Source organism: Lepisma saccharinum, chromosome 10, assembly GCF_977018435.1.
Source record: "Lepisma saccharinum chromosome 10, izLepSacc3.1, whole genome shotgun sequence".
NCBI lineage: Eukaryota > Metazoa > Arthropoda > Insecta > Zygentoma > Lepismatidae > Lepisma > Lepisma saccharinum.
This window is the reverse complement of record NC_139238.1, coordinates 56,589,919-56,615,601: the sequence shown is the minus strand read 5'-3', so window position 1 is coordinate 56,615,601 and position 25,683 is coordinate 56,589,919. Positions and strand designations below refer to the sequence as shown.

The window sequence follows — 25,683 nt, the reverse complement described above, 5'->3', positions numbered from 1 at the left end:
CCCAATAGTGGGGTAACATTTTGAATTAACAAATCCTCCAACAGTGTAGTGTACCTGTAGGTTTACTTACTGCAAAAGACAACCACTGTTTTTGTATTATTTACCATCATTTAAGAAGAACATTCCTTTTCCCAGCTATTCATTTTCTGAAAGCTACATAAATCCAAAGTGGAGCAAGATATAGCAGCATAAAATTAAAAATCTGTTGGAGTTTCCTTTTAACTTTGGAGGAATTCTCTATGTTTTCGAGACCTTCGATTCCAAGAATGATATTACGCACAGCGCAAGATAACCAAATGACGAGATATTTAAGATGGTAACATAATATTCTCATTAAAAAATTGAAACGTAAGTAATTATAATGGTTGTGCCAGCTTAGTTTGAAACAGCACCTCCAAATAAGACGTTGCTTTGCTACTTTGAGTGCATGTGGGATTACACAATGAAAGTTATTTCATAAGTACAGTATATTCATCAATATCCGGCGAATATGTAAAAAAACCTCGATATACATCACCTTCATCATTTCCTGAAAATTATCTAAATATTACACAACATTCAGTTGCTAAGCACGTTACGTACACATTTGAAGAGACAATATTGTAAAGGCAAGCTTTCTTGTAATAAGGTTAATTTATAGTTTGGCAGGTTATTGTCATTCCAACGATATATTTGTTTCTATCCCCAAAGATAAATTTTAATATATATATTGGAATATATTAGTGGCAGAATATATTCTTGTATATTAAGAAAAACTCGTGCTCTTTACGACTGTTCAAACATTTGTTACTTTGTAGTTGTTTTCTTTACATATTTGCACACAAATATTCACTTCCAGATCCAGGTACCAGCCATGTACCACGGATCTAACTGTGACAGAATCCTCAATCAAACATTCGACTCATTTCGACCACCGAGACTTGATATGTACCCGTGACATGTTCGAAGCATATAAACGAGAAATGTTCTTACTTACACGAATTTGTACTTCATAGAACTTAGGGTGCCCCTCTCCTTTAAAATTATCAGCATCCAAGGAGAAACTGATGGTTAACTGTTTGAAACTGAATAGTACCATTAGGGGTGGACTTTTAAAGTAGGTGTATGCTGCAAATCAATAAAGAGATTTAGTTAATTTAAAATCAAATAATGCAATTTTGTATCGTCAGTTTTCATTTTTTTCAAGACAAACACTCATTGGCAAAACAACATAAAGTAATGTTTTAAAAATAATATAGTAAGTAATCTAGAAGAAATGTAATCCTAACACACAGAAACTATTGCAAAATGGAAGCAAGAATTGGGTGTTGCATGACTGATCAGTATGATGTAAGTAACGTAGGGTCGGAGAAGATGGGGTATCGAGATAGGGAGCACCGCCACATTTCGCCATATGGATGATAGCTTCTTCTCCTGCTCGCTAGATTAGACAGAAGGCTCTATTACCTGTCCTTTGAGGTTACCCGACAAGTATACACTCGATTTTCGTCTAGGGGTAACTCAAATCACTTTATCATGAGACCCCAGTCAACAGAGTCATGGAACTAGTGACCAGGATTGTCGCTCGTGTTGTATTATTTGCAAAACACCAGAGACATTTAAAAGGCTGCCGCAGAACCTTTCATCATGCTTCCATTGTGGTTGACAGCCGTCATTTTGAAGAAAACTTTTGTTAGATGCCTAACTGTAAGTTGTTAACACCGTTTTGAAAGTGCAGTGACACTACTTTACAATTTTGTGAGCATATAACTATTGTGCGTAAATAAATGTCTATTAATATCGCTTGTCATTGTTAGTGTTGCCCACGAGACGAGACTTTGGCCTGTCTCGTCTCGTGGAAATGCTGTGAAATGCTGTCTCGTCTCGAAAATATTCGTTTGTCAAAGGGACACATGATCAATCTCGTCTCGTCTCGAATTTTTAAAAGCCTGTCCCGTCTCGTCCCGTGGGCAACACTAGTCATTGTATTCCAGCCGGTCCATGCACGTCAATTATTATCCGATGATGTGGACGACAGGACACTCTTGAGATCGACATGTTTCTACCCATAACTCTTTACACTTGTCTTCCGACCCTAGGTACACTATCTCATTTTTTTGTTGGTGCATCTCTCATTTCCTGTTTGCGTTTTGCATACTTTTGCTGAATCGCCCTGTATGCATATATGTAAAAACACCGGGTGTCGCAATAAAATGTTTACACTCTTTGAATGATTGTAACGTTAGTGTTCATTAATCTATCTACACACATGAATACTTTTTCCTTGTCAACCGTGTAATTTCAAATCCATCATCGTTCTGCTCCAGGAACTCGTGGGAACTCGAAGTCTTGAATGGTGAATACCTAGAATCATTTTGTTCGGTGTGTGTGTGAAGCATTCTTGTTCAATGGATGTCTTAAATGTGTCGAACCTTGTCCGTTTTGTACCATACACGTTCATCTTTTATGCATCCCTGTTCAAAACGTCTAGTGACATGAGATCTGGTGAATGCCGAACCTCTTTGCCTAATTTATCTCTTAGCTACATTTTCCAAAGTACCACTCACAAAACTGCACTCTCTATTCTGGTTTATATGTATTGAGAGTATGCAGTGCTTCAAAATGCAAGGGTAATTATTTTTTTTGATATATCTTTAAAATATTTTGTTACACCCAATATATATGTCCCCAGTTTCCCTGAACCTCAATTTTAAAATAATAATAATAACAAAACCGTCTTCATTAGAGCGGGAGTGTTTCGGCCTCTAGGGCTGTTCTTACAACAAACCCTTGTCTGGGAGATTAAAACAATACAATGGAAAGAAGGGTATCCGTTGAAAGAAATTAAAAACATGAAAAGCATTACAAATCAATGCAAATAAGAACAATTGCAACGTTCCCCCCCACGCTCTACACACTACACCAAGAAGCGATGCAAAAGTGTACCCATATACGCTAGCATGTAGCCAGCCGGTGACATGAACTCAAAATATCTCCGGGCTTGCGGGATTTAGCAAGGAAAAGTAAGAAGTTGACCAGTAAAACTTTATTTACATTTATACCCGTGTAAATTACCTGTCTTGCACACTTGCATCAGATGACTTGTACGTGGCAAGTGTTAGGGGCCTAATTTAATTTAGGGACATCCATTAGTGCGTGTAACCAATAACAGTGTTTGAAGTTGTCACGTTCCGCGCCGTTTGGGGACAACGTGCGAAAGCGTCCAAGTCAATTGCGAGGGACGGGCAGGGGCTCGCGGGAGTCGTCCAAGCAATTGAGAGGGACGGGCCGGGAGGCCAGCGGAATAGCAAGCATGTTGGAACAAAGGACGCGCGGAGTCACTCGGACTACTGCAAGGGAACGGACAGGTCCGTTGGAATGTCCAGGCAGTAGCAAGAGACGAAGAGCTACAAAGAATGGATTTATGAGAACCCCGGAGACTTGGGCTTAGGCCGCCACGACCTAAGGGAAGCACTACAAGCTCGTATTGGGCAGACCCGGTAAGTAGGGTATCTGCTTATCTTCTTTTCCTTCTTTCTTGGCTGCTGCTGGGCTATGGGAACCTGGTTGGGGAATCGTCCAGACTAGTCTACTCAGCTCCGTTTTTTTTTACTAACCTCGGCTTTCAACCTCGTGGTCAATCTTCATTCAAATACCAACATAGGTTTTAACTTTGCATCGAAAATATTTTTTACATAACATAACAAAGAAGTATACATCAGAATTCCTCGTTGGTTGGTCGACGTCTTCTTCCCCTATCCATCGCTGGGGCGTGAAGAGTCGAACGCAATTTCGTTCTTTCTTTCTTCTACCTCTGCGGTAAGCTACGGACGAGGTGTTTCCTCCCCGACATTGGAACGACCGGTGTGTCAGCTCCTGGTCTCGTTACATCGTTTATAAACAGTTTAATGGCAGCACTAAGGCGGGTGGAGAAAATCGGAACTAAGCGGGCTGGAGCGTTGCAAACTCCCTTTAAATTACAAGTTGCAACCCACGCGCAATGAGGTATCATGTTTTTACATTGTAAAAATCACTAACATAAAAAGTTACTAAAAGCATGTGGTAATACAATCTTAACACTTTTGTGCTAAACTAAATATGTTACAATAAACTATGAACAAGACAAAAGGATACAACAATACAAGCTATATGTTAGACAACAATTACAGAAATTTGCATAAGATTAGATAACAGATGAACTGAATGCGTAAGCCTCGCAGGGCATTTCGCATGCTTTCTTAATCATCCTTACAAAACACTTTAAATAATATAGCGACCACGTAGTATCACTAAATGTGGTGACCATGCAGGGTCGTTACAATATACAGTATGTACACGTACATGTATATAAAGAAAAACATAGGTATCTAATGTGTGTTGCTTTTGTCTTTAGTGCAATGTAAGTATATTAAGTAATTTCGAAAAGTGAAAAATATAATAATAATAATGAAGTGAAATAAAATAATGAAGTTATAATTAATATGCATACAGTTGCTAAATGTTACAGTGGGTATTTTTATGATTGAAAAGTTGCTCGTGATTAAGAATTTCGCTGCCTTGCCAGTAGATACTGTTTAACATTCTTTTAAAATAGATTATGGCTGTTGATGGATGTTAGGGACGTTGGAAGGGAATATCATTTTTTAGTGACAATAACGGTATATGATTTTCTGTATGTGGTCGTATTATGTTCTTGGATTGACAATATTTTTTTTTTCATCTTGTTACATGTTCCTGTTTGCCCAAATTTGCGTTCAGTTTCTCAATGATTTATGCAGGCTGCTTCTTGCCTAATACTTTATGTGTTAAAGTTAATAATGCGTATTTCGAGAAATGCTTGGTGTTAAGCCATTTCAAACTGAATAAGTATTTCGAAATGTGTTCCAAACTGGTTTTAAGACAGTTCTACAACAGTCAATCCACAGCCATGTATGCGTAGTTTTAGGTTCAATTTTCCTCTTGTAAAATGCTGGAGGAGCAGTAGATTTGGGAATGAGAAATGCGTGCTGAATATCTATTGCTATTTCCTGATACTCTTGTGGATTTTTATTTGCCAAAGGGGTTGAATTTGCAATTATCTTTTAGCCCACTGTCAGGCTTTCCCAATTGTAATTCGTGTGCATGTATCTTTTCAGCAATTTCCTCTGGAGACAGTTCTAAGTAGATTGTATGTTGTTATAGCTCTTTTCAGTTCTTACGGCGGGCGCTCTAGAAGCTGGCAGGGAAAGTGGGGAGCGGGGATTACGCAACAGACCAACCAGACAACAGCAGTGGCGCCGAGAGACACGACGCGGCCGGGAAAAGTACTACGTGAAACTCGTTCTACTGGCCGCTACGTTTCTTATCGTGCTGGATTGGTCGCTTCCCCGCTCCCCACTTCCCCTGCCAGCTTCTAGAGCGCCCGCCGTAAGAACTAAAAAGAGCTATATCTGATATTTATGTGGATGATTATCATGTTTATCACTCCCTTCGTGTTTTAATATTGTTATATAATCCTTTTTTTTTTTTGCTGTTGAAAATTTTTCATGCAAGCCATGGACAGTTAAAGAGGTTTCTCTTCAGTTTGAAATTTCAACTCCATGAAGCTGAATGTAATACCAAAATAATACTGATCTTGTCCACAGCTCTTCATCTTTTTCCTTTCGCATCATTTTCATGACAGCCATACGATTAGTATTCTGAGCATTAAAATCTCCCAGATCCCTAACCGATTGAAATATACTCTTCCACTCCAAGCAATTTGTCGCAACGTTTCTCCTCGACAAGCTCAGGAAGGTCATAATGTGGTAGCCTGCACTTCGTGTTTGCTTTATCTGATACGTAGCCATTTTATTTTCTCTCGGTTCTACTGTGGGCAGTTCAGCTGCCTTTTCTTAAAGGTTTGCGATTTTGTAGCGATATTTCAACTTTGTGCAAGAGTGAGAAAACGCAGCACGAACAGCTGACACGAGAGATAGTCACATGCCACAAGAAATAAATATTACAATACCACCTCCCACTTAATAGCACTTCTCACTTAATGAAACAATTTTGACATTATAACTCCATTAAGTCTTGTTTCCATGATTATGAAAAACTAAATATGCTGACCAAGGCAGTAATTTATTTTATTAAAAAACATAAACTAACGTAACGTTTCAACCTTCTAGCAAGGTCTTCTTCAGACTCTGTATCAAGTACAAAAGTAACCAGATACAGCAAGAAGGGTAATATATATACACAAACATTACTCCCTCCAGACTATTTAGAAAGTTGTTTGGAACTTTCTAGCAACTTTACTTTCACCTAAAAGGCTAAACACTTCCATATAGAATGTGGTTGGACTTTTTAATCTCACGCTCTTTTCCCTTCATTTTTCTTCCTTCTCCTCTCCTCTTTTTCATCTTAGGAATAGCGAGGAATGCTAACAAGAAAAAGGAAAACAGAGAAGAGGAAGAAGAAGGGATTATCTACGAAGTAAAATGTAAAGAATGTCAGAGTGTGTACATAGGAGAAACGAAAAAAAAAGGCTGAAAGACAGGTTGAAACAACATAGGGATGATGTACGACTTAAGAGAGAGAGAAATGCAATATTTAAACACATGAGAGAAAAAGGACATGACATAGAGTGGGATGAGGCTAAGTAGATAGGAAGGGAGAAGAGAATGCTAGTGAGAAAATGGAAGGAAGCCAAGGAAATAGAGAAGAAAGGCGAAGAAGACACAATGAACTGGAATGGGGGACTGAAGTTAAACAAAGAATGGAAGAAGATGTTGGAAAGAGTGGAAAGGACAAGAGAAAAAGAGGAGAGGAGAAGGAAGAAAAATGAAGGGAAAAGAGCGTGAGATTAAAAAGTCCAACCACATTCTATATGGAAGTGTTTAGCCTTTTAGGTGAAAGTAAAGTTGCTAGAAAGTTCCAAACAACTTTCTAAATAGTCTGGAGGGAGTAATGTTTGTGTATATATATTACCCTTCTTGCTGTATCTGGTTACTTTTGTACTTGATACAGAGTCTGAAGAAGACCTTGCTAGAAGGTTGAAACGTTACGTTAGTTTATGTTTTTTAATAAAATAAATTACTGCCTTGGTCAGCATATTTAGTTTTTCAATTTTGACATATATATATTTACTTGAATTTTACGATAGATACCTAATTTTAAGTTAAAGTGATCAGGGGATTACACAAATCAATGTTTTATGCAGCACATTAACTGTCGACGGAGATAGGCACAAGCCATAGGGAACATAACCCATTATTACAATTATACCGAAGGTTCCTCCGACACTGAACTGCTAGTTGATGGGTGACACAAATCTTCGCTATCACCATATAAAAGATCTGACTCATAAGATCCGTCACTAATGTCACCAAAATCCACTTCTTCCAACGGCCGACGTAGAGGGTGCGTCCATCTCCGTGTAGCTTATGACTACATCACTACACAGATTACCACCTGGTGGGAGGGCCAAGAACTTCAGTTATGTATTATACTGTCACAGATGGGAATTATTGCAATATCTCCCACTGCCTAGACAGAGGGTTACTTATTGTACATGATGTACAATTAAAAAAACTCAAACTTGTAGCTTATTACTATTTCCCACGGACCACATGATATAGTTACACACACACACATACACACAAACACATATATGAAGTTATATATATGCGGAGTTAACAAGAAAATGATCCGTTGTACCGTTGTATTGTCAATGCTACTGTCTATTTCATTATAAAATCATCAATTAGTTTCACTAACGTGTGCATTATAAAATAATATTTCAATAACCGAATTTCAACATGTATATCAATATAATGAAACTTAAATTAAAAAAACTGAATGCATACTTCCGAAAAAAATAAACTTTTTTATTATTTTTTTTATGAGTGTACGAGATAAGAAATGTTTTCGGTATAATTCTTCTTCATTTTTTTAAAATTTATTTGACAATATTCACTTCCAGTTCAAAAGAGATGACTTACGTGTAGAACAGAATGGAGCACGGAAGCCCTCCTGACATTTTCCAGGGCATTCTCCAGTGAAGGCGTCGCATGGGGATCCAGAACAGAAACTGCACTTTTGCTTGCAACCGGCACCATACTCCCAAGCACTACAAGCTTCACAATGAGAAGAGAAGAATTTATGGGGTTAGAAGAAAGGGCGGTTACACAATTTTAATTAAATACACACATATAGAGAAAGAAGAATCGAGAACCTAAATATAAGCAATTTAACAAATTCCTTTAATTTAGCTTATGCATTTCAACTTTCAATGCATTTTATATACAGAGTGTTTAGCTTAATACTATAAAAATGAAAATTTCGTAACGTTTAAATTACTTCTTCGAATGACTGAAAGGTGGTATTACCATGAAGAGTAACTGAAAGAGTTTTAAACGCAATGCAACTGGCAGGTTTGCATGCGAAGGAGATATAATCGTTCAAAGTCCCTAGGGGGCGTCAATCGAAATGTGGATGCCACAACATAAAGTGTTTTAGCACTTGCAGAATTGAAATTTCTACATGCCCGTGTTACAGGAATACGTTTTGCCTTAACTTCCGGACGGAGCTATCTTCAAGGAAGATGGAGTCCCGTGCCATTTTGCCAGGGAAGTCAGTGCAGGATGGATTCGGAGAGGTCTCGGTTCGTGACTTGGCCACTGTGGACAACGGACCTTACTGTGCTCGACTTTATGACTCCACAAATGCTTGAGAACGTATGGGTTGAAGTAGACAATCATTTAGACATTTGCTTATTGATGCACATTTGAAGTATACTAGGAAGGTAACAATATTCTTTGAGTTTGTATATGTATGTATAACATTTTAGAATTGAATCATGGTAAGGTAAATAAATAAAATATAATAATTTTATTTCTTTACATTTAGAAATTCCTAATTTTATTGATATTGGTCATAGGGTTTAGAAGTTACACACACTTCTCAAAATCTCCGTATACACCTCATGCAGCTCCACTTTGAATGACTCAAATTAGGTTATCCTCCCTAAGGTTTGCCTTAGTTCCTTCAAGTTTTTATTGTTTTAGTTATAATAGTAACTAGCGACATTTAAAAGTAAAAAAACCCTAACGGTAACAGTGTTGCTTTATGCAATAAAAAAAAATGGTATCAACTGTTACTATTGAACACTTAAATTGTTAACTTCAAAATGTAAAAGTGGGTGAAGAGCTATATTTGACGAATGTGTTTCCAGGTATAAAAAAGTGTGCGTCTTCTATGGATGATAAGTGAAAGGATTTTCATGGAATCGCTGAGGACAAGGAAGCCAAGCTTCCATACATGCTAAATTTATAACACTCACGTTTTATTTCAATTATTTTTTAATTGTGTTTGAAGACATATGTGGACCGCTGTTTTCATTTGAAATGTGGTTGTGGAGCTAGGAAAAAGTCACTGTCAAGCGAGTAGATCTGGTTGAGCTTGGAATGGAGGAGAGAGAAATACGTGCAAGTAGAATCAATGACACCACATGCAAAATACGATGGCCAACATACAATATTTCTCGAATTAAAATCGTTTATCAAATCCGACCTTGTATTCCATCATTTATTTTCCGTAATAATATAAATATATGAAGACATATTATGTACCCGAAACATAAATAAAACACCTGCAATTTTTTTATTTATTTATTTTCTTACTAGAGCCGACATCATCAAAATAGTTCAGTCAAGGTCACAGGCTTTCGGAATTTCACCTTGTATCCCCCACACCCCTGGCCCTCCAGGGTTACGACACTTGTTCTAAACTGCTCTGTCGACATTTTGTGCCTTGCACTGTGTAGTTCATTTTATTTTAACTGGTGTTTTGAGTAAGTGTTATTAGGTTTCTATTTTTCATGAGTGATATTGAGCATCGTCCTACATGAGGTACATTAGCCGGTGGAAGTAAAGTACGTGCCTCCCGAATGGACATTAGAAAGCAAAGTAATATAATCACTGCAACCGTTTACAAGTCTTTCAAGAATCTTGCCTATAACTAAGAAGAGTGAAAGACACATTTACTTATTTACTTTAATGTAGTTGTGTATGTATGTGTATCTGTATGGATCAGCGGCTGCTGTCTCTTTTTCGTCAGCATTGTTGTTATTTGTTTTCTTCTTTTGTTTAATCAGTCTCATTCAATACTTACCTATACCTAAGTGTATATATTTTTTTAGGATTGTTGTTAAAAGCACCTCTTATGTCATTACGATTATAACTTGGAGTGTTAAACGCAATAAAGTATGCCTTGGGCTTACCTTGAACAAGTCTTGTACGTTTTAAATTTCAAAACATGTGCTTCTTGGCTGTGGTAAAATCTTGCAAAAATGAAGCGCTGCTTTGGTGCGACAGTCCATTAAGTGGTCGACTTTCGATATTGCCACTCAATTTCACTGGTTATAGTCCCGGCATTGTGATCTTTGTTAATGTCCCTTCATCAATGTCATCTAATCATCATGTATCCTTATCGTTGCGATTGGTCAAAAGTTCAGAAAAACTATGCTAAGTAGGCATAACACAAATACACAAAAAAGAAGTCAGTTACTGTAGTAGTCTTCACTTTTGTTTTTTGTTTTGCTTTATTTTACTTCAAAGACGGGATGAGTGATGATGTGATGAAATTGATGAATGGACACTCACAAACATCCATCCTTATTCCGGAACTCGAAACCGGTACCCCTGGCGTTGTAGCGCAATGTGTTAACCACTTCGCCACGGGGGCCGGCAGTAGTTTTCACTTTCACTGGCATATATTCATAGAAGCATAAATAATGTCGATTGGTATTTGATGGAGTGGCGAAAACATTCCTGTATGTTTGTGTTTTCTATATTTTAAACATCGTGTCCCTAAATTTCATTCCATACCCCCTCAGTACCCCTGCATGATTAATCGTGGCGCCGCCGCCGTTACACATAGAAATAGTGATCATTCTTACTGAAAACGAGGTACAAATATTATATTCTGTGGACCTACGGGTAATATTTGGTTTCTCTAGTAAGTAAATGAAGCCTAGCATAAGTCACACTCAGATAAACACAGGATAGATGCGCAGCAAAATTCGTTAAAGTATATGGTAAAATATACCTGACAAGTAACGTTGAAGACGAACTTGTTTTATTAAAATTAATTTCAACAGTTTGTTACAAAACGTTTTCGCCTAATGTTTTTATGTCATCAAATGGAACGTAAGTTAGCCAGCGACGATATTTTACATTATATAACGAGAAAAGTTTTGCGATTCTCCGAACATTTTACTTTCTTACTTCAAATGCTTGCACATTTTGTGTGTAAAATATCCATCTAGCCGTCTATGAACCTTGAGAATGTTCCACTATTTTTTCAACCCTCTCGTGTCACTGTTTCTATCATCTTTCACAACTTGAAGTAAAACATTACCCTGTGAATTTCATTCAAACATGTTTCTATTTTTTTTCTTGACGACCAAGAAAGTATTTCACTTTAAAAAATACCTTGTAATGTTCTTTTCTGTTACTACTATTAGTACTAATACTATTAGTACTACAATTATTACTACTACTACTACTACTATTTTCTGGCATGTTTTCGGGCTTGTTATCGAAAGTTGAATTTGTTGCTTATTGGCAACACCACTTTGGTGATGTCAGTTTTAATGACCATTGATTATATGTAACCAATTTGCAAGAAAATTTTCAGCAGACAGTAACTTACAGTTACTTTTCAATTAACAGTAACTGTAATTGAGTTACTTTTTAATAATGGGTAACTGTAACTGAGTTATTTTTAAGAAGTAACTTACCGAACACTGTAAATAACCTGTAAGTTAATAATAGTGCATACGTAATGTTGCTAACGTAACAACATGTTACTGTTGTTGTTCTTTGCAATCGCTGACACATTTCACTGTGGGTTGTTGTCATTTCACTGTAGGTGATGAATAAGAAACTTATACCTTCAATACTATTTCTACAGAAATTGTACATCATTGCTGCACTTGTGATTTGATTGTGTAGAAGTCTTTGAAGGCTTGATTTTGGTACAAGTCTTTTAATTGTTAAATCTATCCAATCACAAGAAGATTTCCTATAGTATGTGGCAAAAAAGGTCAATTTGCAAAAAACTTATTTCAGCGCAAATGTTTGATAGTTCTTACTTAATTTTACACATCGCCATGAAGAGTACCCCCAAAAAATTCAGATTAATATAAGATGCACAAACAATGTTCTTGATTTATTCAAGATAAATTTGCTATATTTAGAAGTGTAAATAATGATTATATTTTTTTAAAAAAAAATAAAGACAGTAGAAACTTAGAGAATTATTACTTATATATTTGTAAATCTTGTAAATTTTAAGTAAATTTAGAGAAGCTAACTGTTGCGCTTCACAGTTACACCTATGTGTGCCTTCGCCCATAGCAAATATAAACTTTGAATATTGTATCTTAAGTCATACTGTACTTTAAGCTTCGTTTAGCTTTGTACTAATTAACTAAGAATATTTTTACACCCTGTCTCTTAACCGCCAATCGTATTTTTTTATCTGGCATTTACAAACTCCGCGCTACCTATATATAAGATTCGGGAGAAATTGAAGGGAGTGACAATGCATAAAATTTGCTGCTGAAATTAGTAATTTATATTTCTAAATAGAAAAACATACAAAGTATACATAAGAAGACATATTAATGCACTCATTTGAAACAATGTGTAAATGAAAGCTTGCATCATTCAAATCAAAACAAAAACTTGAATGTTCTAAGACAAACCTTAAGGTCGATACAATCATTTATAACCTAAATTGTGTCATTCAAAGTGGAACTGCAAAGCGGAGGTGCATACGGAATTTTTTAGAAGTGCGTAACTTCTGAACACCTTGACCAATATCAATAAAATTGGCATTTCCGGAATCAGCATTGAAACTTTTACAAGTATACCGAATTTCGTCAAAATCGGAGATGATGGGTGATATCTTCACAAAATTCTGGATGATTTGACATGGAAATAATCAATTATTTCTCAACATACTAACGACTGATACTTATGCAGTTGCTTTAACTGTGATCCGTTGCATATAGTGTAAACGTGTCTGTTCTACTTACTCGACTAAATACTTACCACAGGCCCAAGTTCTTCATCACCTAGGAACGTTTTGAGAAAAATAAACTACCAAACATTTTGCCGTCGAACAAACAATGAGAACACTTAATTTCAGTTGTTATAAGACGACCAGTTGTATCGTAGTTGGTAAAGTTTCAGAGTGCTTGGGAGAATTATCACGTACCAATTGTTTTCCACTTTACTTAACGCACACTTTTGACTATAAACAGGAATCATTTCCTTATTAATGTCATTTTGCTCACAAAAAAATGCAAAACAGCGCGTTCTTCTTCGGATGTACACTTCTCGAGTAACATTTTTTTATATTGAATTAGTTGTTATGTACCCTCTTTCGAGATTATAAAACAATTGATTGGAAAAGATCCATCAAAGATCAATCCCAGATAAAGTAGAGTAGGTAAGGTTAGCGAGAGAGTGTGACATCATGGAGAAATTTGATTGGCTGGTGGTCGGAATTTTAGGTTAGGTGGACCAACTTGGTGCGTGATAAGGATAACAGTAAGAGAGCAACGATTACAGACAGAAGTAAGGGTTAAGTTGGAGAATTCATTCCCTAAGCAAAACTGTCATAAAAATGGGAAATATTTGACTCTAGCTTTGTGTCTACTATTAATGGCATTGTCTTATAACCAAAAAGTCCCGAATTTGATTTCAGGTGCCGACTTATTTAAATATCTAATGCGTCTAGACCAGATTCATATATTTGTGCTAAACTTTCTTTCATTATTTTGCTACCTGGAAATAGATTGCTGGAATATATTTTCTCCGTTGCAATAGAATGGTATCTAATTTTTTACAATACTTAGTCATCCGTTTGGGAGGGGGCATGTGCCTCATTGCCACTCCCTCTAAATCAGCCATTGCCTGTATACATTGCAATACAGTTTATTCACATCATGAAATATTAAAGTATATTCGAAATGTATAGTATTTTCTCTGGTGAAAGGGTTGATATTTAAATATTGTAAAATAATATTTAAATTGCTTCTATATACTTAAACATAAATAAATGTTAAATCTAAAATATAATTTTGTACCTGTTATTGTAACAGATTGGCAGGAGAGAGATGAACCGAGCCCATTACCGATAATATAGAAATCACTTACGCTCAGAGCACTTGGCACCCTTGAACCCTGGAGCGCAGTCGCAGCCAACCATTTCTCGGCAGAGTCTCATCCCTCGACAACCGCTGGAGGATCCCGAACAAAGGCCCCCGCAGTCGTTCCCATACCTGTTTCTACCGCAACCTGAAATGCAACAATTTTAAAATTTCTACATGTCTATAACGAAACTTTTTTTTTACCCTTAACAACTATGGATGTTAATAATCAGACAACTACTATGGAGGGATCTGTCAGACAACACTGTATTGATTTTGAACTGAGAAATACGTGTTTTACTACGTATTTACAATTTCTGACGTTTTTCTCGTGACTTGACATGGCTATTGTAAAGCAGTTTTCAATTCCTATTATTTCTGAAAGAAACAAAACGTAATTTATGCAAATATTAAGAATGTTAGTAAAAAAGCAACAATGCGTCGGAATGTGTTCCATTATTCTGAAAATTCAAAACTTCCGGTTTTGAATTGAACGCCTCTTAGCTCATATCAAATCATTTATTTACGAGAACGTAGAGAAAATGGAGAGCAATATGTTCTTGTCATTTACAAATTATTCTAATAAATAAAATTGATCACGCGAATTTGTCATGCTTCCTACACTAAAAAAAATCATTTTTCTGTTTACAATAATCAATATTATTTTCACCATCCACCTGAACATATAACGCCATTTACGTCATTAAGAAAAACAGAACTTGTCTGTGGTTCAAACCGTGATGGTTTGGAAAGGTCTTTCACACGTCTCAAGATATTTCCTTGGACATATATTGTGATTATACGAAAAGTAGCTCTCCTAATTCTTCCCTTCCCTGTCATCATACCAAGTATAAATTCCCAATGTTAGTGAAAATCAAAACCAAACCGTAACATTTCTTCATTTTATTTTCAGAAAACCAATAAAAGTAAAGTTCCCCGTTCACCTATTCAAACAAAAGGGGCCTCCCCCATGGGGCAGTGGTAGCGTCATTGCCTTGTAATCAAAAGGTCCCGGGTTCGATGCCCGGTGGAGGCACAAGTGGCTCGGATCCCACTTTAAACTGTAGGTCCAGTCCAAATTACCCTTACTGTGCACAAAGTGGACATAAAACACCAACTTAAACCAAAATCTATTCAAAGGAAAAAAAATATTTGAATTCATTTTACTCAGGTGGCATTGCAAAGAATGATGACGGTGGTCGAAGGGTCAGTACTTCCCCCGAAAAAAAAAATCATTTTGTTTTTCAAAATATTGAAGTGAATTACCATGACTTCTCTAAAATTCATGTGAATACGTGCGTGTAATTTATACTTATTGTTTTTGTTGTTGTTATTTTTAAGTCCTGTATATGCAGGGGCGGCTTAAGGACCAAGCGACTTGGGCGACTTCCTGGGGCACCTCTCTCAACGGAGCGTCAAACCGGGTTGCCTCAGATTGATTAACACCAAAACCTTATTTATGATTACAAAAGTGTGGCTATTTGTATATGAACCACTATGTGCGTCCACCTGCTGCGTAGCTATTTGTTTTAATAAGAGTTTGCATTGATTGTTTACAAGAATTAATTGAAGTTACTGCTGCATAACATAATCAGCATATTGAAAAGTCATCTTGTAATTTAAGATAAGATAGTACTCTTATTTTGATGTCATTGTGTAGTCATTAAATGACTACATGACATGCTCATAATATAAGTGTTCCTTAACAGAAACACTGTATTTTTAAAATAAGAGTATTGCTTTATGTCAATATAACCGTAAACACACAAAATGGTTATGTTTCTTGATTGTAGGAAAGTGGAAAGGAGGAAGGCAGGGTAGAATAATGGGAGGGAGCAGAGCGAGATGTAGGGAGCGAAAAATTCAACCTTGCTTGGGTGGAAATTTTATCTTGAGTCCACGATATTCACAGTATGCGCTCATGTAACCCCCCCCCCCCCCCCCGCGCTTTCCGCTGCTAAAGTCACACTTTGCGCATCAAGAAAAACACTGATTAAGATAATCCAAAAGAGTATAATGTAATGTTGCGGTTCCGGTTCATAACAAAATAATGTGTTTAACCTTCATGCATATGAGTACAAATTCTACCCATTTTTCTAGTTACGTGTACAGGCCATCAGAACATGTGATAAAAATCAAGTACAGCCAAATACAGACTAGCTGAACTCTTTGGGAGAATCAATTATGTCTTTCATTTTCTGTAACAATGTATTTCAGAGTATACCAACGAAACTTAATGTGTGTGCGTGTGCATCTGGGAACACGAATGTCTCAGAGTAAATGTCGAAGAGTTTGAGAGAAGTTATAATTTGAACTCATTTTAGCAGTTTGCATAATATCTCGATCCTTCTATTCAACACACTGCGCAGAATAGTCACCAAAAATAAAAAAAATATTTACAAGATTTCAGATGTCTTTACTCGTAGCTCAATATTATGTGCAAATAAATCTCAAACATCTTAAAATTTAAAGGAATAGAGGGAGCTAAAGAATTTAAATTGAGAAATGATGTCACGATTATTCTTATGAATACCTTATAAGAGTGAGATGGGCAAAAGTTATTAAAAAATACCACTAACTTCACCATTCTCATGCTTTTTCTTATTTTTACACCGCTTACAAGGTTTCTTTGTTTTTGATATCACTTAAGTATTCAATATAAGTTTTTTTAATAAAGCTTTTAGAGTTTCGAACTCGGGATTATTCTAGTACACTGGCACTCACAATACCGTATTTCGCTGTTGTTCCCATAGTCTCGATCAGAAAAAGACTCTTAACGTCAGTATGTAGAGTATGTAAGTGCAGTATGAGTCATTGCATAAAAAATCAACACAGCTCATATCCTGACCATCTCCGATTTTCATGAAATTTGTGGAGTTGAAACTATTCATAAAACTTAGTAACTACGAAAATTTTGAGTATCGTTTGTCTTGAACTTTTAAATTATGCAAGCTGAAAGTTAAGTTCGAAGAAATTGCCCTTTCTGACCACGTTTAGCTATACTAAATGTGGTCTAACTTTTATCCTATTTACCTAGGAAGCTGAAATAACATTTATTGTGCAGGGAATAGAACAAGCCTTTCCAATGATATGTAACAAGCTTATATTTCCATAAAATGTAAATTTTGTCACGTGACCTGGAATTTTACCTTGAAAATCTGAAAACATGTCATAGCCAAAAATCATGAAATAAATATATTTAGTACACCATGCTGTATTCTAAAACATATGAAATAATCAAGCTGTAACTGCAATGGAATCAGAAGATACAGAATAATATGTATAGCTGTTTGACTGATAAAAGCCTAATTACAATTACTCCTGTCCCTGTAATAGAGTCCCGTAAAAATTTTAGTTATGATTTGTCTAACCAATGGAACCTAGTAGAATACATGTAGGAGAGTCAGAAAAACTTGGGTAGACATCACCATATTCTGGACCGGGTGTTTTAGACGCCATTTTCCAAAATGGCCGACAGCGACAATATTTTGCTTTTATTTCCGCTCCTGAAACCGTTAAAGCCATAATTTTGGTGTCTAAATATATGTTGTGAAGGGTGAGGAATCTAATAAAATGGTTCCTGAAGTGGTCTGATTTTTATTTACTTCAGAAAATCTGTTTCCTTTGCATCTATAAAGGATAATATGAACAAATACTGAATACAATTATTTGGAAAGTTACATTTACACAACATAAAGCATTTTTAAAAGAATATAATAAAATAAAGCACGCATTAAAAATATATATATTCCAATAAAGCACACATGGCAATTATGAAAACTCTGAACTTAAATGTTTTTTACATCTATTGCAACAATCTGCATAATAATATGATAATTTCTTATTTTTCTCCCACACTTGCATCTTTTCACCAACGATAATCTGTTGGTTGCAGGGTTCAATCAGGAAAGTAGCTTCGTGAAAGTTTTAAGCATTCCTGCAGAACAAGAAAACATCTTCTCAAATGTACATTTCTTATTGAGAAAGATGAGGGTAGTAGCTCAGTTATGTGCTTCTGTTTGTGTAATGAATAACGAGGCTCATCAAATGTCTTATACTTTGAGGATGGATGTAAAACTTCAACAAGATATTCCTCTGCTTTATCAAGTTCTTCTTCAGACAGAGTATTTTCTTCTGCAAATCCAATTAGTAATGTTTCTGGTGATGCTTTCAGTGAAGATGGCTTTGTTCCTATCTTGCTTGTAACATCACTACTTGTAACGATGTGTGCCCTAATTAATGTGCTGCAAAGCGTAGCTCCCAGTTTTCTCCCCAGCGTGTGTAGAGGCACATAACGCACTTTGTCACCCACTCTCACTTTAATCCACATTTCTTCCAATCCTTTCGTGAATAGTTCAAATAGATATCGAAGGACGAGAACAACTAGCTACATTATTGAATATGTGTGGAGTATCATTCTGGAATCTGCTTCTTCTACAAAGGTCTGAAGGTCAGAGCAAGTTCGAAGTTCTTTGTTCATAACTATGAAGGCATCTCTGGTATCATTGTCTCCTGTGATGGTTCCACTTATCACTGTAGTGAAGTTAGTCATTTTTGCATGTTTAATAAAACCGGTAGCAGCGGACAATTGAAGCAGCTGTTTGTTTTTACTTGAAGACCAGAATCTGTCCATCTGTATAGGAATTAGAGTGTCCCATTCGATTGTCATAATTTCAATTGGATCAGCAGGTCTACGTCTTTCTCTTCCACCTTCTTTTAGTGACTGCTCGATGTAGCTGTCAAATACAAAATCCACTCGTTGAGTTCCGTGGTATTGAGGTGCATTAGTCCAGACTTTATCTAATATACTTTTAAAAGTACCCATACACTTAGTTCTGAGTTGGCGAACTTGTGACATAAAATGAACTACGAGAGCAGTATTCATGATTTCACGTTCTTGAAAACAGTAATCAGTTGGATCTAGTTTTTTCTCAAGATCAGACCATAGTACTTGCAGATACTTTACAGGTTTGGTTGTGTAGCCATTATCATCTAATAACATATTAGTTGGCAGCAGATCATATTTCAAAATATCTTTCATTGTTTCTCCTCGTGCTTTAGCTATGTGTATACTTCTATCAGCTGCGCAATATTATTATTTTGGGAACCAAGTGTTGTCTTCGATTTCGGAGTAGGCACTACTGTTTCACCCATCATTGTTGGGAGTTTTACCTTCGTGATGATACCAGAAAGTCTTGTAGTTTTCTTAACGAAACGTTCACTTCTGAATAGTTTATAACTCTCCTCTCCATGCTCTCTCACTTTCATCAGGCGGATAGCATCCTCTCTAGGTACACATTGTTTATTGATAAAATTATGAAGTTGGGTCTGGCTGGATTTTTCATATGGATTGCCTCTGCTGTTCATAAATTCAAATACTGCATTCACAAACATTAACATCTTGGAACTCGAAGTTTCCTGATAATTCATGATGAAGAGTTACCTCACTGTAACTGGTATCATCAGCACCAAGTATTTCTCGGAAACAGTTGCTTATTCCTAGTACCTCGTGATATACCAACTCTTATTCAGTGACATACATTTGTTGCTTTCTTTGTCCAATTATTTCTTTAGAGCTCTTTCGAGATCGTTGGATAGTTTGCTCCAATTTTATGTCCGGTGACACAGCACTAAATGATAGATTGCTTTACCTCACTTTAAAATGGCCTGTTTGAAATTTCTGATACACTTCAGGATGCTGTTCCTCTAACCATCACATTTTTTCCAGATACCATGATGCATATCTTAAATAGTTAATGCTGTCAAATTCACAGAATATAGGTAGAAGGTTCTGAATAGCTTGAAGGTGGCTATTCCAATCGCCATGTCTCTCAGACGCTATGAGAAATTTCATCACGTTTACAAAGTAGAGGAATGTATCCCAGTATCGGCACGTTTCGGACTTAGTGGCACAATCATTGGAAAATTTCTGAAAGTCATTGTACAAAACTGCTAACGTTGCTAAAAGTTCATTAAACTCTGTTGGGCTTGTTTTCACATTCTTAGTTGAAATACTTATTTTCAATTTCTGGGTTTGTTGAATGGTAATAGCATATTTTTCTTTGGGGCTACATTTCCAAAATGCTGACCAATTCATCTTCAATATAGCTTCTTCAAGAATCAGTAAGCCCTTAAGCGATCTGACATAATGACGTCCATTCATTGCTGATTCTGCAGTTTTAACACCAAACACTTTGCACTCAATAAGTGCATCCTTTGCACCACTGCCACACAGATATTTTCCAATAATGTGAAGGACAACCTTTTCTCAATGGAAGTTTCCGATCATTCGGCCACTATTTTATCAAGAGCTTTCTTTAAAGTATACGTTTTATAGCACTGGTTTGTCACATGATACACAAACACTTCTTCAGCCGCCACACTTTTCAGTCTTTTCACCACAATGTCGTCTTTTATGTCGGCTGCTTCATGAATTATTTTTCTACCATTAACTGTGGTAACTGTCTTGTTACTGTCCACAGTCTGACAAATAATGCACTTCTGCACATCAAAAAATATATTTTGTTCCTCCTGTTGAACGTCTGTCAGTTGAGTTCCTACCGGTATCCGTCTATGCTCATCCATTTTAATTAATGGTAGTTAACCTGTAAATAAGGTAAACAAAGGGTAAAGTGCTCCCCTGTGCTTAGCACCACTTCATGAAGGCTTATAGGGGCTGTGGGGGTAACGCCCCACACTTTCTTGATCCGGTCGTGAGTGGGGGTGATGTGATCAGCATCACGCCCCTGACCGCCTTTATCCCCCAGGGTTTCCCCATGTACCCATGTTATTCGACGCTGGGTGGGCGCCGGGGCCGCTTTCAACGTTAGAAAAGTTGTAAATAAGAGAAACTATTATTAGAATTTTGAATTATATAATTCAGTTCTGACAGCTTTATCACCCTAAACATACAGTTAAGTAGTCCTCTTGTTTAATTGTGTAATAAATGAAACCAAAATTATACTCTTGTCCCTGTAATAGATTCCAGTAGACATTTTTCCAAAAAAACAACAAAAAAACAACAGATTTTCTGAAATAAATAAAAATCAGACAACTTCAGGAACCATATTATTCGATTCCTCACCCTTCAAAACATATATTTAGACACCAAAATTATGACTTTAACGGTTTCAGGAGCGGAAATAAAAGCAAAATATTTTCGCTGTCGGCCATTTTGGAAAATGGCGTCTAAATCACCCGGTCCAGAATGTGGTGATGTCTACCCAAGTTTTTCTGACTCTCCTACATGTATTCTACTAGGTTCCATTGGTTAGACAAATCATAACTAAAATTTTTACGGGACTCTATTACAGGGACTGGATGAAATGTACAATCACGGACATTTCTGGGTTTTAACAACCTTATTGAAGAAACACTGAAGCAATCCCTCGATGTTTGATCAGCAAGCACCTTGTCAGTAGACAACACAACCAACATTGAAATTTCGCTTCTTGTATACCAGTCACGGGTATACATCTCGATAAATTGAGCAGTGATGCCAAAGAGAAATACGAGATGAAGATTGTCGGACGTAATGTCTCGTGTTCTCGACATGGAATAAGACTCGGTCCACGTTATGTTAATTTATTTAATGTTGATTGGGAACGAACCTGACGGATTGAGTTTATATTTTCACTCCTCGCATTACAGTAAATTCCTTATTTTTCAATTATATTAAAGCTTTGATCGAAAATAATACTTAGAGCAACATCGAAGACAAGTGCACACAACTCTTCACACACATATGCACGTGAAAACAAACACACAAAACTAAGTTTTCAGTAAATGGAGAAGCACGATGTGCGAAACGTTGGATTTTTCACAGAAAGATTGCGTCTATTTTTGACATATGTGGTTACCGTTAATATACAATGAAACAATTATGAGAGAAATTAAGATGCATTGCTTTTTCAGGTGTTGAGGAAGGGAACAGACTGACTGAAAAAAATGTAGTGTTAGTAATAGCGTTGGTTAGAGCTTTCATCAGCGAGATATAGGTTCGATCCCCACGAACGACAATTTTTCTATTCTTTTCTATTAGTGATGAAGTATGTAATTTGGCTTTCTAGGCATTTTGACGAAAGGATGCACATAAAATTTGATCAATTAATCTGCCTTTCATTCTTCTAATACGTTCTTTATCACAAGGGGTTATAGAAGGATACGGTGCCGTAGGTACGATTCTCCAGTAACTTTCACCCCCTTGTCTTATGTATTTACTTTCTTCATATCAACTCACGAAATACCATGAATCTAACGAAAACACACATATATAGTCAGATCAAGAAACACACCTCGCATCGGGGGGGGGGGGGGTTCATGACGCGCCTGCGTCATAGAAATCTTTTTGTTGAAAAACATTTTATACCAATTCTATATATCTGCACACAAACATTGAGGGGGTTCGTTTCGTTTGATTGCATTTTTGCTGATATTTAATTTTGGTTATTATGTACAGTTTTTCTACCTACCTGTGGGCGATTGCGGCGATAGGGTTGAATGAAACAAACGTCTTAGTATGCCTTTATAATCGGTTTGGAAGAGGGGGTGTGCTGTTCGCATTAGTAAAAGGTTAGTCGAGCAGAGAATCTGTGAAAAATAAGGTTCAGTACACTAACAATGGCACTGAGCCTGAGTAGTTTTGTACGTTTGATGCTAGCAAACATGTAAGTGAGTCTAAAGTACCTAAAATAAACATATATTGCTTAAATATGTCTGTATTATATTGCTCCGCAAATTTTGTCTGAACAAAATAATTTGAGTAAATAATTCGGCATAAAGGGGGGCCGAATGTTCTACCTTTTGGGGGGGGAGTGCGTCATAGGCCTTGGTGGGGATGGACACCCCAGCCTCGCATCGAAGGTTCCAGGCTCGAGTTCTGGCTTTTTTGAGAGGGTAATTATTCCTGTGTATCTATTTATCATCCTCGTCTAAAAACATTCCTCATTATTGCCGTGATTAACCTAGGGAGAGATCAAATCAACTCAAATATCAAAGGTACAGAAAATGCAAGACACACCTGCCTAGGCATGCTTTGCCTTATGATTTAGCAATTTGAGAATAAACTTTCGTTTTAGTCGACTACTTGCGAAAAAGTTTCATGTTGTCTCCTTCGGAGCGTTGGTTATCGTGTCGGACTAGCATGCAAGTAACCTGAGTTCCAGCCCAGCGGAAGGTAATTTTCTTGTCTAATTTCATCCAACTTTATTTATAAAACTGAGGTTTCTTCAAAATCTTTTGAATTGCATGCCACTTCGTATGTTGGTAATCTGAAAGCAGAAAAGATGAAAATTTGTTGTCCCGAAGCGACGATGTATGTGTTTATATGTGTTGAAAGAACACAGTTATTTATTAGAGAAAAGCAGGTAGCCACGTGATCATTGACATCGCTTATTAGTTATCAGTGCTAATATGGCAGTAGCTACATTCTCTCAACACACACCAACTTTCACGTTCCCCGATCTCTCCACCTTTCAAAATCGTGAGTGCTGTCTAAATCAATACATTGATACTTGCGTTCGCATGTTCGAATCCAAAGTAATGCGATATTTTTTTTACACAGAATATGGAATTGAAACCCTTAAAAACTGCTTGCAATGTGATATTGGTATCAAATATTGAAATAATAAAAATGAAGAATTTCGCTTAAAACAACTTTTAAATTATATTAAATTAAGTGGATACCTGATGTGAAGCGTAAGATGCACGATCAGAAAGCCTGAATGTTGCACTGAAAACTGCAGAGAACAATGCATTATTCTTTTAACAGTTTACAATGAATGACTTTAGAGTAGGGAAAGGTATTTTTATACTCTAATTTGAATTTAGTTATTAATATAAATAAATAAATAAGAGAGAAGAACACATATTATTCTGATGATCTAAAATTGTAAATTAAATAAAATGATCTAAGTTTTTCAGGAAAAGACACACAAGTCACAAACTGCGAATATCTGTTGATTTCATCTAAGAAGGAAAGGCAACGGTTTGGGACTGGATTTTGTAGAGTGGAAGGGTACTCTGAAGGATTTCTTTTTAATTATTAATAAATTAAAGGAATACATGGTAGTATCTCCCGTTTTTCACATTCTCTCAGTTGTCACACATGTCGATTTTCTCTATAATCTCTTTATTCTCATTGGGACAAACAGAAACATCCATGACTTAACCTAGTATTGCTAATATCGCAGGCTAGCCAACCATTTCCGAGGAACAGCTTGATACCCGGTTTAGGCACAAATGGTTGAGATCCCACTTTAAACTATAGGCCCAGTGTGGTATTAGCTTTCTTACAGTGCTTAAAGTGGACTTAAAAAGAAGGAAAAATTAGAGGAAAAGCGCTTGAAGGTCTTGATTGTTTCAAAGTGCCTTGATGAGGCGAAGCTATTGTATAACTTTCAAGTGCCCAGGTGGCCCCGTGGTGTCGACCTCCGTGGCGGAGTGGTTAGCACAGCGCGCTACAACGCCAGGGGTTCCGGGTTTGAGTCCCGGGTAAGGCATGTGTATTTGTGTTTGTCCAGATGATAAGAAACTGAGATACTGTAACAATTGAAAAGTGTAAAAGTGAGAAAAAGTGTGAATGGCGGGGGATACCTCCGTGTAGGGGGTATTTCCTTTATTGAATGGTAGCGAATATGTTTCACGTCCCGAAAGTTTTGGGTTCGATTCTTGCTCTATTGTCCTATTTTTTAAAAATAACTCGATCAACTAATTATTTCATTTTATTTAATAACTAGCTGATTACCCGGCGTTGCCCGGATATTTAACGAATTCTAACTATAGCGTAAAATGTAAATAGTTTGATTCACAGGTATTTTAAAGTATAAGTACAGTATAAAAATTATAAAGTAATATCTTTTACAAATTCACTATAATATAAATTTAACAACAATTTATGAACAACATTTTTAGTTCCTCCTCCAAGAGCAAGAACAAATAAATTTAATGGCATTGGGAGTGTCACTATTTATCTTAGCAACCCAGAAAACTATGGACTGCACATTTATATCCGTAGTTTTACATGTAACCCCTTTCCCACCCATAACCCTAGGTGTACCAGGGGTGTCGTGGAGTTGAACGGCATTGGGAGTGTCACTATTCATCTTAGAGACCACAAAACTATGGATTCCGCTAATATCGGTCGTTTTCGATTATTTTTACATGTCACAACCTTCCCACCCCCACCCCTAGGGGTGCCAGGGGTGTCTTGTAGTTGAATGGCATTGGTTGTGTCACAATTCATCTTAGCGACTCCAAAAACTATGGATTACACACTAATGTCGGTCGTTTTACATGTCACCCCTTTCTCACCCCTACCCGTGAGGGTGCCAGGGGTGTCTTGGAGTTGAACGGCATTGGAAGTTTCACTATTCATCTTATCGACCCCGAAAACTATGGATTCCACACTAATATCGGTTGTTTTCGATTATTTTTTATATGTCACCCCCTTCCTAACCCCATCACTATGGGTGCCAGGGTAACTTATCCTCACAGTATTTCTTTCCAGATTGTAAGTCATA

At 36.7% G+C, this 25,683-nt stretch overlaps 1 protein-coding gene across 1 annotated transcript in view; it reads right to left on the bottom strand.

Annotated features, from left to right (window-relative positions):
• Positions 1-25,683, bottom strand: part of LOC145994361 (uncharacterized) — a 389,770-nt gene that overhangs the window by 164,258 nt on the left and 199,829 nt on the right. The window contains exons 7-9 of the mRNA XM_083130476.1: positions 14,172-14,312; positions 7,944-8,078; positions 977-1,107 (exon numbers count right to left, since the gene is read on the bottom strand). Coding sequence (XP_082986602.1) covers positions 977-1,107; positions 7,944-8,078; positions 14,172-14,312 — 407 coding nt within the window. The remainder of the gene's footprint in view (positions 1-976; positions 1,108-7,943; positions 8,079-14,171; positions 14,313-25,683) is intronic.